This window comes from Dermochelys coriacea, chromosome 5, assembly GCF_009764565.3.
Source record: "Dermochelys coriacea isolate rDerCor1 chromosome 5, rDerCor1.pri.v4, whole genome shotgun sequence".
Lineage (NCBI taxonomy): Eukaryota > Metazoa > Chordata > Testudines > Dermochelyidae > Dermochelys > Dermochelys coriacea.
The window spans coordinates 117,723,211-117,741,456 of NC_050072.1; the positions used below are offsets into that span (position 1 = coordinate 117,723,211).

At 41.1% G+C, this 18,246-nt stretch overlaps 1 protein-coding gene across 3 annotated transcripts in view; it reads right to left on the reverse strand.

Moving 5' to 3' along the window:
• Positions 1-603: 603 nt before the first annotated feature.
• Positions 604-18,246, reverse strand: part of LINGO2 (leucine rich repeat and Ig domain containing 2) — an 809,277-nt gene continuing 791,634 nt past the window's right edge. For all 3 annotated transcript variants that reach the window (XM_043514693.1, XM_043514692.1, XM_043514694.1), the window contains one exon: positions 604-14,843. In XM_043514693.1, coding sequence (XP_043370628.1) covers positions 12,987-14,807 — 1,821 coding nt within the window. In that variant the 5' untranslated portion in view covers positions 14,808-14,843 and the 3' untranslated portion in view covers positions 604-12,986. The remainder of the gene's footprint in view (positions 14,844-18,246) is intronic.

Sequence of the window (18,246 nt, forward strand, 5' to 3'; positions counted from 1 at the left end):
AAAAAGGAATTGAATTTGGCCCTTGGTTGTGTCATTCTAGCTGATTATTTCATGCAGAATAGGATCTAAAAGACAGAAGTGGGGAAAAGGCAGTTGCAACTGTTGCTCATGGTAATTAAAACATCTTCATGAAGTCAAGGCCTCTTGGCCATGGGTCACGTGGTGGACAAATACAGCAAGTAAATTGTCAGGCTTAATTTTGTAGGATAAACATTGAGATGGGACCATGGCTTATTTGGAAACGGGGTACCTGTAGCTATTACAGCTTCGGGTGTATTTGCAGGTCTGTTTACTTTAAAAAAACCCCAAAATTTGACTAGATGATCAAAAACCTGTACAGCACCTCGTTTTTCAGCATTCTTGTAGAAGGAGATCAGCCAAAAGGAAAGCTTTCTAAATGCTTTTCTAAGTAGGGTTCTAAATAATATTTTTAAGTAATATTCAGTTCTGCGCTCGCTCTCTCTCCCTCCCTCCCCCCTCTTTTGTGTGCAGGTGACCATGTGTGGCTTGCATTCATTGTGGCATCTGTTCTTTATAGTCAAATGTACACATAGAATTTGTGGTGAAATCTATAGAGGGTTAATCAAGCCCTGCAAAATAATATTTTAAACTAGGCATTAACTTGTCTGTATAAGTGATAAAGCATTGAGTTGGGGAAAGGGAAAGGCTGGTTAATGTGTTTCTTTGACACAAAATGTCAGATCATACATTGCAATTTCTCTGCAAACATCTTAACAAACATGTTATTCCAATTCTAAATATGGAGGAACCACTGAGTATAGAGTAGACCACTGCTACCACCCACCCAAGCATCATTTTTGGGAAAATTTTGTAGAGCTTGTTTGGATTTCTGAGCATTTATCAAGTATCTGTCTAAATGTCTTTCTTTAATGGTACCATGTGTAAAGAATTTTCACTCCTTAGTTGCAACTAGTAGAACACCTCAGCTCCCTAGGTTTTTAACCCTTGAGCTCAGCGGAAGACTATTCCCTATTAAAGGTAAATATTGTTATCCCTATTTACATAGGGAAACTGAGGCAAAGGCACAGACTCAGTATTAGTGCTTTGATTAAAACTTGGAAATATCTGGTTCCCAGACCTGGGCTTATACTATTAGGCCTCAACTCTTTCTGACAGCTAAACCCATCCCAGAGAAACACAGTGCTGCTCAGATTTCTTTTAGCAAAATGTGACAGCCTGCCAATCCACTATAGCAAAGACAATCAGACTCCATGAGCCCCATTAAGTAAAGCTCTTATATAAATCAAAGGAGTGTATTGTGTCTGTAAACTCTTTGCAGTGCAAGCCTGTTCTCTGCTCAAGAAATGAATTACCAACAGGACATTAGAATTGATGCATTGTGCATACTTCAATCTAGTGCGGTAGCTTTGTAAGCGGAAATGTTGTTTGGTTTTAGTAAATAGGAACACTTTATATAATGGATGTAACTTATTAGTCTTGTACATACAGCTAATAGCTCGTAGCAAAAGTAATAGATTAAATTTACTAGCATTGTCTTCCTATAATAAATAAGTGTGCTCTATCACTTGTGCTTTGAAAAATATAAACTGCAAAGTTATTGGAAAATAGCTCACAAATATAACTTCCACTTTGATGAAGTAAATAAGATCATCCAGCTGGTGATTACAGCCCTAACTAGCTAAATGACTCCCTTAGGTGTTAATTGCTGATCCAGGTCTTGCAACCCTGACAGGATCCCCGTACTGAGGCAAGGTGTTAAATACCAGTGTCACATCGTCTTCTATCAGAGCTTCAATTTCATTTCCTCGCTATCATCAGACTTTGTGTTTCACTAACTCATTACTGTACCATTTCTCCTTAATTACTAAGGGTGAAACTGGACCCTCCCAAACACAGAGACTAAGACTCTGGCTTTGTGTGGGGAGCTCCATGGGGTTTAAGGGAGAAGGAATTGACCCCAATCTGGGCACGACAGGGGAGCTTGTTGCCCTCTGTGGCCAATGCATGTGGTTTCTGGATCCAGGAGTCTGACCCTTGGTCAACACCCAGTGGATCCTGGAAAAGTGAGCACACATTCCGTCAATCCAGAGAATGCAAGGGATACACAGGCCCCCCTTGTACAGCCACTCCAAACGTGACCCCAATATGGAAGGCTAAATACAGGGGTTATATGGTTCAAAGGATAGGTGAGCTATCCACACAGGAGTAATCTTATGGGACCAGGGGTTATTAACAAATGTGCCGCATTCTACTCTCCCTTCCTCCCTCTCCTCTTCAAAGATGCATTCACTTGAGATCTGACAAACCTTTGGATGCAATCTGTCATTTAAACATGAAAGGCTTTCAACTCTCCCATACCTGTCTTCCCAGCTCACATGAAACCATGTTGAATCAAGTATCTGGTAAGAGAAATAGTAGTTGATGTGGATGCAGGGGGAAAATATCCAAGTATTTCACCCTCCCCCTTCTTTTTAAACGTTTATTTATTAAAGGCAATTTCAATGATTGATAGTCATGGGACTGAAGTCTTCTATTCATCTTGAAAGAGATTTTTAAAATCCCTAGGGCCTCCAGGCACATAGAGATCACTGATTTTCAATAGAAATTGGCTCCTAGATATTGGGTGCTTTTGAAAAATCTCTTGCAAAACTCCTACAGCCCAGACGGAGATAGCAGAAACCTACTTATTATGACTTGCCAATGTGTCTCATACCTCTTCTGAAGGGGTCAGCTTTATGGGAGAGAGAAGTTCATTCTCCATGCCCATTCAGTTCCTGTGCTGAAATTTTCAAGGAGGTTGCCAGTGACTTAGTGCCTGGGGTGGTGGTGATGCTGTTCTCTAATGGATACATCAGACAAGACCAGATGATAACTTGTGATATTGGAACAGGTTATATTTCTGGAGACAACATCAGGTAGCCCAGAAAAGGAACCATAACGGCATAAAAGAATCATAAAATTAGAGGTGGAAGAGTTCTTTCAAGACATCTTGTGCATCTTTCCAAACTGCAGCATTATCAGATCATTGGGGGGGTGGGATGGTTCTTCTACCATATCATGCTGAAGATGAATGCATCTTTGCAGACTGGCAATGGTATTCTCAGATTGAAAGGAAAAGAAAGGAAAATGAAAATAAGCCAATTCACCTCAGGTCTAATACCAGCTTTGACCAGTGTAGACACTGGTGGAGGTCCCTGGCATTAACACTGCCACGGGAGGAGACTGCAGTGGCAGAAAGCAGCCAAAACCTTCCTTCTGCTGAGGAAAAGAAAGTAGCATGGGGGGGGGGCATGTCTCAAATATGTGTGGAGATGTTGTCAGGACAACTGAGAAGAGCACTGATTCAGCCTCCATATCACTGCTCCCATCAATGAGATTCCAGTGGGTCTTCAACCTGCTGTGATAACACCATGCCTATCCTTCCTCAAGCTAAATCCCTCGGGGTGCAAAGAGCCCTGCTTTAGTCAGTAATGTTTTTACAGCAACAAGCAGTTAAACCTTAATTCAGTGACCCTGCAAATAAAAGCTCCAAAGTGAGCAAAGGGCTGTTCTATATCTGACAGCACAGCCTGACAAAACTCTTGGTATGTAGTTCTCCTTTCCTCTAGCTCCTTCTCACTGTGCAAGGGAAGATGAGACTTCTGACAGTCGGGATAGGTCAGGACACTACCTATGACTCTTTTCAACAGCACTGATCATGAGGAAGATAAGGAGAAATCCTGGCACTATTGAAATACATGGTAAAACTTCCTCTGGTTTTACCCCTGCTGAGTAATATATGCTGAGTACAGCTCTTTCTGCTCTAACTTGTTTCTCCCCAGCAGACAATTTGATCCCACACAAGGGACTGTATTTTGGAAAACCAATGATGTGAAGTAAGATAAGTCTGGGCTGCCTGCCTCCTCTCCATAAACCTGAGATGGATAAGATGGAAGAAAACTCCACAAGTTCACCCCAGAGGTTTATGGGGGTGGTGGCAGAGCTCCAGAAGGAATAGAAGATTTGGATCACTTTCAAATCCCGTAGAGTCACCCTACCTCCTGGCAATGTGTTTTCAATGGAGTCATGATACTAGGGCTTCTCCTGGGATCCAACTTTAAGGAGGAGATTCCTCAGCACAGAAGGCTCCACAGAAAAGGCAATATACAGTCTGTGGCTGTCTTACCTTCCCGCTGTAATCTCTATGGGGCTGGTATGCAGGGGTCCTGCCTGCCTCTTCCCATCATGGGCTTAATTTCTGCTTGCCCTTGACCCTACAGAGAGCACTATGTGAGGTAGGGATGGAGGGTTGAACTTTGTACATGGAAATCCCCCCTCTCCATACCTATCCTGGGGACGTGGCTTGTACATCTTGTTTTTCCCATGCCTCGGAGTTTTAAGATGTTGCTAGCTGGGAGACAGAACTCAAAAGCAATGAAGTCCTGTGCTGATGGCTGAATTATGCCATCAGCAACATAGAATTAGATATTATCCTGCAGGCAGATAAATATCCTTTCACTTTTGTGGTCTAACATTATGTGAAGTAGCTTACTTTAGTGAATCGTGGCAGAATTGCTTTTTTAAAAAATATAGAATAATAGAAACACATGAGAGATGGAAAAAGCCTGCTAGGTCATACAATCCATCTCCCTGCTCTTTCATGTTCTCGAGTGCTTTATCTGGTGAAGTTCTAAATGACACAAGAAAAGAGTTTCCCCTACTCCCCTGGATGCTATCCCACAGTCAGAGAAACTCGTAAATGAGGACATCTTCCTGATATTGGGGCTGTATTGTGATGTTCTTTATACCCAAAGCCACACTGTGGGACTTGGTCTCCCACTAGGACTGGTGCACATTAGAGGCTAAAGGGTCTATTACACTTACCAGCTTGGGAGTTTTAGTTCTTTACCTCAAGCAGTACAGGCTCATACTTTTAGTTCAAAAGGTCATGGGTTCAAGCCTATAGCGGATGATTGTGATAGGATCATAGAATGGGAAGGGACCATCTGGATCACTGAGTCCAGTCCCCTGCTATTGGAGAGAACCTCGTCAAATAATCCCATTCGTAACTTATCAAGATCCACTTTAAGATGAATTATGTTGTTCGTCACACTTTTCTTAGCCTTCATGTAGAGTTTGGACTAAGGACTCAGGACTCAATGTGAGTAGACTACAATTTTCTTTGCTTGGTTACATTTCATACCCCCTGGAAGAAAGCAAACAGTTATGATGGAAGTGTAAACTTTCTTCAGTTTTCTCAGTAAGTTTTACAAGTCCATGGAATTATTTATTTAGGATTGGTATTTTGGCTATGTATGATACACACTGTGACATAAGCCCTAAGAACAAACAAATGAAACAAAAAATGACATTCAGGACAGTTCTCATGAGAAACAAAGCTCTTTGTCATTAGCATTAGCAATATTTGAAACAAGCTTTCAACCAACCCAAGTTGCCATCTGCTTCATAGATCATAACAACAGACTGTTTCATTTCCCATCCGTAATTATGACCATATATATTAAAATAAATACACACAACTGTTTTTCTGCTTTACCTCATCACTTTTTAAAAAATCACATTTAAAAAGTTAAATCACATTTTAAAAAAATCACAAGTTTAAAAAAAATCAAATGTAACTTATTTTTGCACACACAAACATAAACATATGAACTACAGATTCTTGCAGATGGATTTCAGTATGTATCACAATATTATAATATTTATAATATATGGCAACCCCTCCCTAAACAATGAGAGACTTGTTATCATATATACTTGCATATAAGACAGTTTTAGATTGTAAATTATTTTGGAGCAGGGACCGTCATTTACTAAGTTTGTATAGTGCTAAGCACAGTGAGTGTCCCATCTTGCTGGCCTATTAACTACCATAATAAAATGTATTTGTTATTAAATAATAATTTGCATTCCGAAATAATGCTGCATTATCCCATGTATAAACTTACCCCTCCCCAACAGTTAACTTGAAATTTTAGCTTAAAATTCTGGATTTATACATGAGTATATAGGCAGCTGATTTGCTATTACCGCACATAGCATGTACAGCTTGTTAGTTTGGGTCTGTTGTGTTAATTTATTTATTGGCAAATCTGAATATCATCTCCTGCTCAACCAGCAATGGTTACTATTAAAGCAATCTGAACAGAAGGTATGCCAGTGAAGTGAAAAATAAATAAAACATACATTCTGCATGTTTTTCATGCTAGCCCTCTTAGTATAGAAAATAAAGGACCAGATTCCAATATCAGCTTTACCAATGTAAATCAGGAAGGCCACCATTATAATGATTGTGATTTACACTAGCCTAATTGAGATAAGTCTGGCTTCAGTTCTTTTGCACTAACACGTTTGCTCATTGGATACAGACATTTTGGCACCAGTTAGAATAAAATGTCAATTAGCAAGTTACAAGATGAAAATCTGCTCATCTGTTGTCTTCTATTTTGCAGATTAGGGACAAAGTTTTCCTTAAAATAAAATAAAATGGAACCTTTTCTTGACTATTCCAGTGCTTTTCTCATTCTGTTCATGCTATAAATAAAGATTTCTATTTCAGGCTGGCATTCTATCAATGCACCTGCTTTTAGTAAAAGGAGAAAAAATCAGAATAATTTAACCTACAGATGCTGTCGGCATGTGATTATCTCAATAGCAAGGAGAAGTGTGCAAAACTTGGCTGGTTTCATTGGCAGGGAAAGATAATTCAAACCTAGTTCTTGGGCAAGGTTCATACATCGTAAGATTCTACTTGGAGCTCTAGATCCCAAATACTCAATGAAACTCCTCCAAATCTGTACTTGGGGTCAAAGTCATGTGAAGGGTGCATGTGTGACGAGCTAGAAGAAAGACAAATGGAGAGGAAATCACCTAAACAACCAACTGAGATTTTTATAACTGCCTAAAGGATTTGGGTGCACAAGTCCTATTACATTTAATGGGAGCTGGGCATCCAAATGGCTATGGCTTTGAAAAATCTCACCCATTCTCCTCAATGACCCTCCAGCAACCAGTCCAATGATCGGTTGATCTATCACATAGTTTGTTATTCCCCATGGCGGTTATTTAACTTTTAACCCAGCACTAGCAACAATTAATCTTCTCTTACTATTGAATGAAATAAATGGCTTATTCAGTTATTCTTTCTTAAGTCTATCTCACCACAGGCTCTCCCAGAGCAGGGGAGGACTACCCTTGAATCTTGGGGATACAGGCCATGGGATCCAGTGTTTGGCCAGAAGCTGCATTACAGCAAAACAGCTGTGTGTAGTGCACTAACTTCTTGTTGCTGCCCAGGTGGTGGTTTTAGGAGATAAGAATTAAGACCCAGAGGGAAGGATTGGCGCTGGTGACCTTCACCCTCCTCACTCACTCCTCAGCTGAGCTGGTAAGAAGAGAGAGGAGGCAGCAGGAAGAGGAAGTGGAGAAGAGCCAGAATTGCCACCCCATAGGCTGGAAAGACATCACAAAAGAAAGGGAGTGACACCATGGAAGGATTGGAGTAAAGACAGAGGAACTAATTACCATTAGCAGAAAGATGGAACAAGTGGATTCACCACAGTGAGGGATACGGAAGGAAGAGGCATGCCTCGAAGACTCCAGAGTGGAGCGCAGGACTACTGGCCTCCTCCCAATCACAATGGAAGGGGTGCTGGCAAACATGAATTCCTGAAGGTGACAACACAGATGGGGAAGCCAAGGGTAGCTGGAGGTAGCCTTTTGTGAGACCTGGTGGTTGGTTTGGAGGAGCATACACATGTTAGACTGCTTCACTGAAACAAGCCCAAAATCTTCAGCAAATAATGCTATAAAGCTCACTATGGGGGAACATATATTTGTACATAAATAGTGTGTGTTGGCATTTTCCCCAGTTAATAAGTGTTATCTGTCTTTTTAGAAAATGAGCTCTTCAGGACAGAGAACATGTATATATCAGTGTATAGAGTACCTAGCACAGCTGGTGCTATCCTTAGTGGGACTTCTGGGTGCTCCCGTTTTATCAATAATGTGCAGTGATAATGATGAGTGTTTAGAGTGTCTCCCATAACTGGATTTCTATGTAATTTCACAATGTTGAGGGTGTGATTCATATCTTTCTGTATGGTGATGGTATCACTGCAGATCCATGTCATGATGCAATATATAGGAAAGAAAATGTATATTTTGGGTCATGTAATAGAGGGAATCTTTAGAGACAGCTTCAAATGCCCCACACCTAACACACCATATTGCACCACCACCCGTCTAACAGCTCCTAATTACCTGCCTTATTTCAATAATGGTTTCTGAAAACATTGCCAGCTATTGACATCTACAAGCAGAATACAGAAGAAGGATAGGTCTGTTCAGGAAGGCTGGGCTGCCTGGATGGGAGGAAACTCAGTGAGTCCAGCTGAGTTGATGGGTGGGAGAATGTTGGCAGTGGATGTTGCCTGGCTGAAGAGTAAGGCCAGAACAAAAATGTATTGTAGGGTGTCATAGAGCTCTCAGTGGACCAGGTAGTCTAGTGGTTAGTACACCCATATTGCCTCTCAGCAGGAAGGCCTTTCAGTCCAGTTCCTCACCAAAGGATGGGTTTAGCTTCACCTTCGGTTTGCAGCATCTTTGCCCTCTTTGTATCAGAGGGGGGTGAGACTGGAATGTGCTTATGCTCCCATGCAGCAGGGGCAGCTGGCAGGGGAGCCTGGGCCCTCCGACCCCACTGGGCTGCGACCCAGAGCCCTGTGACAGTCAGCAGTCTCGGGCACCCTGGAGTGCTCTCAGAGTTACCCTCCCTGGGGCACTTCCTACCATCTCTCTCTCCTCACAGCTCCAAGTCCCATATTGATAACAAAAAAACAGTCAACTAAACCTTCAGCCCTAACCGAGCTCAGCATGCAGCCCTCTTCCAACAGGGATGCTTCTTAGGCACCCTTGTCCAGAAGACCTCAGGGTAAGTCTGTCTTCTTCCCCTTCTGAGTGAGTTGCTCCCTTTTAAGCTTTTGCTCCAGCTGGAGCATGCTCTGCAGGTCTGGAGAGGTGAGGCTACCTGGGCCCAGTACTGTCCTTTAACCTCTTCGGGCCCAGTGTGGGGTTTGTACACCGTATCACACAGGGTAGCTGAAAGTCTAGAAATGTCAGTGTACTTGGGTGCTGGTTGCCCTTAATCCTGATCCTAGTGTCATAATGTTCTAATATCACCTTGTGACGATTTCAGTTTGATATTGCTCCAAATTCCTTTTTAATGCAGTGTTGGGGAGTCACAGTATTCATGCATGCTGTAGATTACAAGGCAGGGGCACAATGTGATCTTTGCTTGTCAAAGCAGGGGGATTTATTTGTTTGGGAGATGCAGTCTGGGTCTTACAGATTTTAGAAGTGGGGTGAATGATGAGCCTCCTTTCTTCAGTCCCTCTGATGCATTCTCCCCCTGGGACTTCTGCTGCTTTCAACTCTTCCAACTTCTTCCTTTCAAAAACCACGTACTGCATTGCTGCTGCTCACAGTTCTGATGCTTTAATCACCCCGGGATGCCACTTGCATTTGTACTGTCTGTAAGTCCTTACAACCAGCTCTTTAGAGGTAGACAAAAGACAAGTAAAAGCTAGGGCTAAGTGTTCAATTTGTGCTCACTTTCATTCACTGGCAGGCCCCAATCATGCATTGGAATACGCTAGGGTAGACCCTGAGCAGCAGCAGCAATCCCATTAAACTCAATTCAATTCCTCTGAAACTAAACTGGCCTGCAGTAAAGGAAGCTGCAGCCACTCCCTGCTTGCAAAGGCAGGTGAGCAGCTGGTCCAAATTTATATAGATTGGAAGTGCATAAAGGACAGAATAAATACTCATCTGGTCACTGCTCCCATATGTTTCCAAACAGAGCAGCGAAGTGCTTACCTGGAGTCAGAACCTGCATTCTTTGCTCACCCAGTGAAGTCATTGGCAGATGCCCAAGAAATATAGCATCAGGTCTATGGGAAGCCAAAAAACAAAATGGGGATAAAATGATTGGTGCCCTATTCTGCCATCTTTACTCATGTTAAGTGGTACCTTACTCTTTGCAAAGTCCCAATGAAATAAATGGGGCTGTCTAAAGGAGTAGTGTACTACCTAATGCAAAGGAAACAGAAACAGGCCATGAGCAAACAGCGGTGTTCGGACAACAAAGCCCAGAATGTACTACAATCCTCTATCTCTTGCTGCGTGTTGTCCTATGGACTAAGTCTCTGCAAGGCCTGCATAGTTATGGATTTTACTACTCACATCATTTTTCATTTAAGTTGCCAATTCCACTACCAATCAGATACCCTAACAGGACAATAACTATTTCATTACTTCTGAGATACTTTTTCCAGGTGGGGTAGGGAAGAGGGGGGAAAGGGAGGGGTTCAGCAGTGGGGTAGTAGTTAAACTTGAAAACACAATACATTCTAGATTAATTTCTATGAATACTGCTCCTCCTGATTTTCCCATCACTTTCTTTTTCCTTTTTTGTGTAATTTAAAATAAACAAACAATTAAAAAAGCCATCCATTTGGATTTGTAGCAACCACCTAAACCAGAATTCAGCAGCACTTTTGCTCAAAACATTGATTTTATTGTCAGAGTTCAATCAGGTCATCATCACTACAGGGGAAATGGATTGCTAATGGATAAATGATAATTACAAGGGAAAGGCAAATGGAAATGTCTCCAATTGATAATTCAGCCATCTTTTCCCCCTCATTATTTATTTTACTATCCATATAAACATACAATAGCGTTTCAGTGGCTCTGTGGTTTGATCAGCAAAAACAATCTTTCTGTTGTCACATGTTTATTCAGGGATCACTTCATTTCATTAAAATTCCATAGAATTTCAAAGGACAAAAGGATTAGTCCCCACCATATAAATCCCCAGTAATCTAATGTGGTGCATAAAAAAAGGGAACACCCCCGTAGTCCTACATGAACTACATGAAACTACATGAAATGTAGCAATGGTTTAAATGGAGATCAGCCACTGAAAACAACAGGTTGAGATTTTCAATGCAGTCTAGGTCCTGATCCTGCATCTGAATCAGGGATCTGCCTGGACAGACTGTAGCCTAGGGGATTTAAACACCCCTCTTTATTTATAGCAATAGAAGAACTGTGTCTAAATCCCATAGCTCTGCTGTGAAAATCTCAGCCAAAGAACATGGGTAACATTTTCAAAAGTGGCTAAGTCCCAATCAGAGTCAGTCAATCTGATTTATGCTCCAAAGTGTTCATGTTAAATTTTCAAAATGAGACTTAGGCTCCCAAGTCACATAGGCACTTTTGAACAGTTTACCCTAGGTTGATTTCATACTCATTCTAGTTAAATACATTGATTATAATTCTTACTCAAGTTATTCCAAATAATTATAAATCATATATAATTGTCAACCAAACATTTAAATAAATTAATCTATGGCTCATATTTATCAGGACATTACAAGGTGGTTAAACACTACCCCCTCCTATCAAGAGTTGGAAAATACTAGTACTCTAAAATATCTTTTTTGATACCAACAGTACAATGAGTTGACATTACAGTTCCAGTTCCAAGCCCTTTTTGTATGATCTTTAGAGAAATAAAACAAACACATATATAAAGATAACCAATGTTCCCCTTGCCTTCTCCCCTCCACAAAAACAAACAAACGAAAAAAAAAACCCAGATTGCCCCCTCCTGCTCTGGGCCATTGTCCCTAAAAAACCCAAGACAATACAATTATTAAAATGGCAGATTGAAATAATCTGTTAATGGAAATTAGCTTTTGTGTTTGTATGTTATTTATTAATGGATGGGATGAGATTGACAGTGGCTAGAAGTTCATTATAACTGGCAGTACTTTGGCCTTTTGGAGGCTATCATGTTTTAAACATTTCTTTAGTAGCATGATCCTCATATTATGCATGGATACCTCTGGTTTATTGGCATTTGAGAAGAGTTCATTCCTATCAACAGAGCTTTTGTACATTTTAATTCACTCCCTCAAATACTAAGGTGACCATATGTCCCTAGGAGTACACAGAATGCATTACCTTCTTTCTTTTTCCCCCAGTACACGTTAACATTTTAAGAATGGCTTGGAAATTAAAACCAAGGGGTGACAAAAACAGATCTCTTGTTTCAAAGTATAATTTATCTCCTTTATATGTCTGTTACGCCTAGTAGGTTGGACTCTCCTGGATGAGAACCAGGGCTTTGTTACAGTAAACTGGTCCAGTGTGATATCACAAATATAAAAAATATTCCATTCTGTATCAAAACTAGGCACATGCCTTTTATTTATATGAAGAGAAGATCAACAGAACAGGACATTTGTGCCCTAAGCTATGTCTCTCTGGTCTTCTACATGAGAACAAAAGTATCTTGTGTTGTCTCATCAGTAACTACAGAGGTCTAATTTTAGGTTTGACTGTAGTCAAGGGGAGGAGTGACATCACACTTGGGTCAGTCTCGGTGGATATCTCAAAGCACAACCTCTCAATCATATTGCTTTAAAATGGACACAGTATATATGTATATTAAAAAAAGATAAGCTCAGTTTCTTTGTGGTGTTGAACCAACTATAAGGTATGATGCAAGGCTTTAACAAATGAGATCTATAGATACAAATTTCACTGTAGAGTATGTTTTAGACAAATGTGTCTTTTTTAATATGTAAATCCTACACTGTAGGTTTTTTTTCCTTTCTTTTTCTTTTTTGTAGTGGTAGAAAATGTTGAACAACTGTCCATGAACATGAGCCAACCGTTCATTACTGAGATCCCCAGAATGCCAATATTTGCAATGCAAACAATTAGTACCATTTACCAACTATTTGAAAGGCCCTGACACACATGCCTCAAGGTTAGGAGGCTCTACTGTACAACCCCAAATAGTCTTTCCATTTCCACATAACCATTTGACACAGTGACAGCTGCATTAAGCTGCCTCTGCCTAGCAATTCCACATGCCAGGCATGTTTAATTGGTTATAATGCCACAGAAAAAGCACTGCTAGCAGTATACCATCAAATCATTTTCATATTGAACCTCCGTGGTCCAGCAACCTCCCCTTCAACTACAGCACCATTGTTTTTGCGGGGAACATACTCAAGGTCAATGCTGGTTTTGTGCTTGCCTTTCCCTCGGCTCCACACAAAAAGAAGTAGGAAACAAAATAAAACAACTCCAAGGAATGTGAAACAGCCCATGGCTGTGGACACCAGTATTGTCTTAAGGTCCAGAGAGAAGGTGTTCACATTGGTTCCATTGGAACTGGTGTCATTGGAGTCTGTCATATACATAGGGGTCCTATTGGCGTAAAGGAAACGGTCCGAAGTGAATCCTTTTACCGTAAGGGAGGCTGAGTATGTGTCATTCCCAGCTGCATTACTTGCAATACAAATGTAGATCCCAGTGTCTTGATCTTGAGCAAATCGGATCTCCAGCATGCCATCTCCCAGCACCGTGGCTCTTCCATTTGATTTAGTTGTGATCAGCCTCCGTCGTGGCGTCACCCAGGAGATGGTGGGTTGAGGGTCCCCATCGGCATTGCACATCAGCTGCACTGTCTGTCCTTCCTCCACTACCAGGTACTGCAGTTTCTTGTCTCGTATCTTGGGCTTCTTGCAGGTGAAGTAAAAGGAAAGGGCGGTGCTGTGAAAGTCGTTGAACAGCTTCTCTCTGACGCTGTCTGGGCCGGCACACATGGGCTGCTGACTACCAAACTGTAAGGTAGGCTGCCTTTGTAATAGCCAAAGGAGGCGGCAATCACAAGCCAGGGGGTTATTGTTAATGCAGAGGATCTCAAGAGTTTGGGGAGAATGGAATACATTCTCTTCTAGCGTTTCTAACAGGTTTTGGGACACATTAAGTACACGCAAGAACCGGAGCCCTTGGAAAGCATGTGGTTCAATGGTACGTAACTGGGCCCCCACCATGTGCAATTCCTGCAGACGCACTAAGTCTGCAAACATGCCTGCCTCAATGGTGCTTATGGGGTTGAAGGAGAGGTTTAGGTGTGTCAGGTAAACCAGGTGTTTAAGAGCAGAATAAGGTATTGCAGACAGGTTGGTGTTGGTGACTGAGAGAGAAGTGAGGTTGAGACCATACAGGCTATTCACAGGCATCATGTCCAGTAAAGGCCAATAGTTGATCTCCAAGTCTTTTAGGCGAAACAATCTCTTAAAGGCATACACAGGCAAAAGGTTAATGTTGAGATGTCTCAAATGCAGACTGATGAGGTTGTGAAGGTGGGAAAGGGCTTCTGTTGGTACAGCTGTTAGGTTGCATTTCTCCAGGGTGAGCTGCTCCAGGCTAAGCAGTCCACTGAAGGCCCTATGGGATATATAAACCAAATCATTGTCCCCAACCTCAAGGGACTTTAGGTTATGTAGATCCTGAAACATGTAGTCCAGCAAAATGACAATCTTGTTTTCACTTATATCAAGCTTGGTTAAGTTTGACAACCCTGTGAATACCCCTAGCGGGACTAGCTTCAGACGGTTTCCTTTCAGTCTCAGAGAGCGCAAGTTGAAAAGATTGTTAAAGGCTCCAGGCTCTACATTGGCAACAATATTGTCACTGAGGTCTATCTCTTCGAGCAGCGGGTAGGATGTGAATTCCTCAGGGTTGACGCTCTTCAGCCGGTTCTTGCTTAGATCTAGGATTTTGGTCTCGATGGGGATACCCTCAGGGATGGAAATCAGGCGCCTCCTGTGACAGCTAACAGACTTGTTCTGTGCTGAGCACTCACAGCGGGCTGGGCAGCCTATGGTGGACCCCATGAAAACGAGCAGCACAGCCAGACCTAGGAATGGCTGCCAGCATGATATGGCCGTGTGAAGCATGACTCCACCGATGTTGTTTACTCCTCGGTCACGAACCTGGCGGAAAAGTGAAGAAAAGGGGGAGAAGTTAAGTTAGTAGCTAAATACTGTTTTAACCAGATTTCTGGCATCCATTTCAGAGCAGTCTCAGATTTCCATTCAAAACCACAACAAAAGCCATAGCAAATGGAGACAAAAAGAAAACATATTTCCATTACAAGTCAAGGGACATGTCTAAGAATCCGTTCATTTAGCATTCTGCCCCCAGATTTCAGATACATCATGTAACAGTTTTTCCTACTGGATGCAGTGACTGCGATATTATTTTCCCATTTGAGTCTCTGCATGACAGTGCTGCTGCTAAATCAGACACTCTATGCTAACAGGTCTAGCAATAAAGTGAATCACGCTTACAAAATGTATGCAGCACTGGGACTCAGTGATGTGATATTAAAACTTTTATCTTTCCTGTTTCAATATTTTAACTGTGAACCTTAAGTTGCATTCACTTCATTTTGAATAGGAAAGAGTTTCCTAACAAGAGAAGGATTAGCATTTATTGTATACATTATAGTGATATACAGATAGATATTATTGATACACACACTATATATATATATGGATGATGGAGCTGGTGCATATAAACACACACACACACACACACATCTATATGGAACTGATGCACGATAGACCAATAGATAAATAATAGAACTGGTGAATCTCTGATTAGCACTTCAATTAAGAACAAATCAATTCTTGCTGAAACTTTGCTTTAGCTTCACAAAGGGGTTTTATTTATTTCTCGGCCCCTTTGAGATGACAGCTATTGCAAAGGGCATTGTTTACAAAGTACCTTTTTCATTCTTAAATATGTAAGTTAATTGTGATGGGGAGAGAGGAGCAGCAGCAAAAAAAAATAAAAATAAAAAAAGAAAGAAGATTTGTTTTGTTTTAAATAACACACATTCCAGATAGGGACAATAGATTGCTTGGCAGCCATATTGTCTATTAGATTTATTTACTCCCACATGCAGATTAAAATTAAGGGTAGCTTAACAAAGGATGCCTTCTATTACATGTAATTACTATCATGTGAAGCTGTATTTTAAAGGGGCAGCTACCAAAAAGGTGAGTCCTTCTATCAGGTGGCTACTCAACAGAGCATCTCTATGACTTGATTCCATACAAAAAATAAGAAAATAGGTGTTCTTAATTCTCATGAAAGTGAATGACTAATAACACTTTCCAGAGCTAGGCACACTGCAAGCAGGGACAGCGCAAGCTTCCTCTCATAACTCTGTGAGTGCACCTTAGTCTTGACCTACATGGCCTCCTTATTCCACTCCAGTGCTTCTCCTAGTCAGAGAGTGATAATGTGCAGCAAATTGTGTGGTGGTTTTGTGATGTTGCCTGGGGACTAGGATGAAGACCGTTCTTTGTTACACTACCTATAAAGGATTCAGAGTAGCAGCCGTGTTAGTCTGTATTCGCAAAAAGAAAAGGAGTACTTGTGGCACCTTAGAGACTAACAAATTTATTAGAGCATAAGCTTTCGTGAGCTACAGCTCACTTCATCGGATGCATCAAATGCATCCGATGAAGTGAGCTGTAGCTCACGAAAGCTTATGCTCTAATAAATTTGTTAGTCTCTAAGGTGCCACAAGTACTCCTTTTCTTTTTGTGACTACCTATAAAAGTACATTTCAACCTTGTCCTGGAAAGACAAACTGCTGAGATTCATTTAGTTTCCCCCTTCAGTAGCAGTCTTGTGAGTAAAGATTACTGGTTATGTCCAACTGTGACAAAGGTTTTCCAAGATAAACTTCACTTCATTAGGAACTAAGTTAAGACTGAAAATCTATCGGCCTCGGTGATTTGGGTCTTTCCACTGAATTCTGATCAAAGGAGCTTTCAGTCACTCTGATCATTACATTTTTAACTCCGTCTGTGTGGTTAGCACTTTCGTACAGACACTTCTGGTGTGCAGGGAATTCATTCACCTAATGTAGGAAGCATAAAGTAAATAGGTTCAGTGGAAGACAAGAACCCCCGGAGTGCTTATTTTAGTTGGCAAAAGTATGAAATGTTTCTCTGCAGACATCCATGCTACCTGGTAACTAAAACTTCTAAGCAGCATAGAAGCTGCTGTTGAGGAGAATAAAAGTGATAAAAGGATTTCTTCATCATGTCTGAATCAAGAAAGGGAAGTGGTGTTTGTAATCACTTTTGTGTGTGTGCATGCATGTGCATTGGAAGATTTGTGTGCATTAATACATGTTTGTTTGAGATTCAGAGCTGAGGTTTAAGATGGTGTAAATTATATGTTAGGAAGTACAGGAGTAGGGGAGTCTAAAGGAGTAAAATTGATTTGATTCACACGCCAATAGCCCAGAAGAAAATGTGAATAAAAGCTGAGAGGATAGAATAGAGGGGATACTTTAAAATTCTATCTGCCCAGGCTTTTCAATCCCGTTCATCACATCTTTTCCCTCCTGTTAGTTATTTTTGTGGAGACTCCCCGGCCTTCCAGCTCCTGTGTGTGTGCGCAAATGATACCATTTTAGGCCTTGCCTTCATTAGGAAAAAAAGGTGTGCTCTGACCTCAAGTAATTTAACACATGGATAACTAACAGGAGGAAAATCCTAAGGAAGATGAGGCAGTTTGTAGTTTTCACATGTGTTAGTGGTTCCAGTAGACTCCCCCTTAGCGTTTACCTCAACTTGTTAACATGTGAAGGCACTACAGTTTCTCGTCTTCAATAAGATTTTATCTCACATTGGGTACTATGTGTTAGCCAAGAGGAGGTAAGAACACATCCTTTTCCTTAGTATAAATGCACACTTAAAGTTTGACTTGATTAGGATTTAAAGGTGTGTTTTCAGAATATGCTAGCTAACATCCCTAGCAGGTTTATCCCTAGGGTTCAATTTGATCAGCTAGCTCATGTTAGAAGTGTACACCGCCTTGCCTACATTAGACAGTGTGTTAAATAATAATAATTTGTGGTCAGTCTATCTGTTAACACTAACAATTCTTTCTCTCTTCTCTTTGGGCTCTGATATTATGTCCATTGCTGTGGGGTCCGGATTTCTGCTCACCATTCTAGTGAAACGTGAAAAGATTATAGAATCATAGATATGAAGGCCTTGTATGGATCTCGAGAAGTAATCAGGCCCAGCTCCCTACACTGAGGCAGAACCAAATAAACCTAGACCATAATCTGGTTGTTATAATCCAATAAAGAGAAACAAGAAGCAAACAAACAGTGTGAACCACAGGAAGGAAAAACAGAAGGTTGTAGGCATTGCATGAATGAATCATATGGGCAGCCTTGAATGTATTAAAGCAATGGTTACAAAAATTTCAGTTTATCATCCAATCACCCCACATCCACTGAAGTTTTCTTTGACTGTATGAATTAATATTATGTATTCAATAAGTGTTCTTCTGCAAAATGAC